At 41.0% G+C, this 1,423-nt stretch overlaps 1 protein-coding gene across 3 annotated transcripts in view; it reads right to left on the bottom strand.

Moving 5' to 3' along the window:
• LOC102200669 (UDP-glucuronosyltransferase 2A1-like) overlaps window positions 1–656 on the bottom strand; it is a 13,374-nt gene extending 12,718 nt beyond the window's left edge. For all 3 annotated transcript variants that reach the window (XM_005735718.1, XM_005735719.1, XM_005735720.1), the window contains exon 1: window positions 225–656. In XM_005735718.1, the coding sequence (XP_005735775.1) occupies window positions 225–470 (246 nt within the window). In that variant the 5' untranslated portion in view covers window positions 471–656. The remainder of the gene's footprint in view (window positions 1–224) is intronic.
• Between the last annotated feature and the right edge of the window lie 767 nt (window positions 657–1,423).

Genomic DNA, 1,423 nt, shown 5'->3' with positions numbered 1-1,423 from the left:
TGTCATTACTACTACATCGCCAGGTAGCTCTGACGTCACGTAAGAACTACTGCTTGTTATCTGGGTTTCCTCGGAAAATCTGAAACCGAGCAAGATCTGAAGCCCTGGATTGTGTCTTTCAGTTCTGAAGAGTTTATTCTGTTTTTCTGATCAATCTGAGTCTCTTTACTTTTCTTTCTGTTCTCCGTCAGACTACAAACACGCTGTATGACCGCCAGTGTTACCTTGAAAACCAGGAAGTTGAACTTGGCGGCGTCGCGGCTGTTGTTGTAGTTGACAGTCGGCGATGCATCGGGCACTAGGATGGTGACCGAGTGGTTTTTCTTCACCAGCTCTTCTATGATGGTCCGCATGTTCAACCAATGGCTGAACTCTCCCGGAAAAACCAGAGCATGGCCTCCGTGTACTGGAGCGACAGAATGAAGGAGCAGGAGGGAGAGGGGAAGAAGAGGATACGTGGGTACCTGCATCGTGTGTGAAACACAAAAAGATCCCCAGTGTGTGAGAAAAATCTAATGTCAGATTGCAGCTGCAGGTCCAGAGTGTAGTCTGCCTAGAGGTCAGCTACGAGTTAAGAGCTGCACTCTGACTGGACGACAACACACTGTGATCTACAACTGTAAAACAAAAAGAGGGACATGCCAAGTCGTGTTTACTCTCACATTCCTTAAAGCAACAGTTATCTTAATCGAAGACCTAAAGGCTTCCTCTGAGCCCATGCCACCTGAAAACACAAAACACGTTTATATTCATAGATCCACTCACATTTTCTCTGATTTCTCTGATGTTTATCAGTCAGTACTCAGTTCGGATAAAAATATTTACAGTAGGTGACTCTAACCAAAGCCTCAGAATTGCATTTCATATCTGACAGTCTGTGAAAATATAAATAACACCACTCAGAGTAACAGTGTTTGCTGAAAACCCTCTTCTGTGTGACCAACTGTCAGTAATATTTAGAATAGTGAGCAACACAGCACCCAGGAAAAACTCCAGTACTGAAGATTATTTTGAAAATCCTTTATTTTTACAGGTTTCTTACTGAGAGCTTTATACCTGTGAGAATGTTCTAGTGGAATAGGAGAGCTTTATGGGAGCTTTATGGGCTTTATGCTTTAATGTGAGACTGTTTCTGTATAAAAATTTTAAATTTAGAGTTTTGATATGTATTCAGCATGAGGTTTATAACTGAAAGGTTCGGATATAAACAGATGGGTAGAAATCCTCAGGTAACCCCATCAACAACATTACTCAGTTTCATCAGAGTTTAGAACACATTTATGATAGATTACAGATTTATTAAAAAGCACATTAGTTTTCCATCAACCAAATAAGGGGAAGAAGCAGTAGTGTAAAAAACACTGCCGCCAGCATAAAAATGTACATTACCTCAGTGTAATACCGATTATGTCAGTAACAAAAG

The sequence above is a fragment of the Pundamilia nyererei genome, unplaced genomic scaffold (assembly GCF_000239375.1).
Source record: "Pundamilia nyererei isolate P.nyererei 1_Seehausen unplaced genomic scaffold, PunNye1.0 scaffold00065, whole genome shotgun sequence".
Taxonomy (NCBI): Eukaryota; Metazoa; Chordata; class Actinopteri; order Cichliformes; family Cichlidae; genus Pundamilia; species Pundamilia nyererei.
Note: the sequence above shows the minus strand (reverse complement) of the source record. Positions and strands in the feature narration are given on the sequence as shown.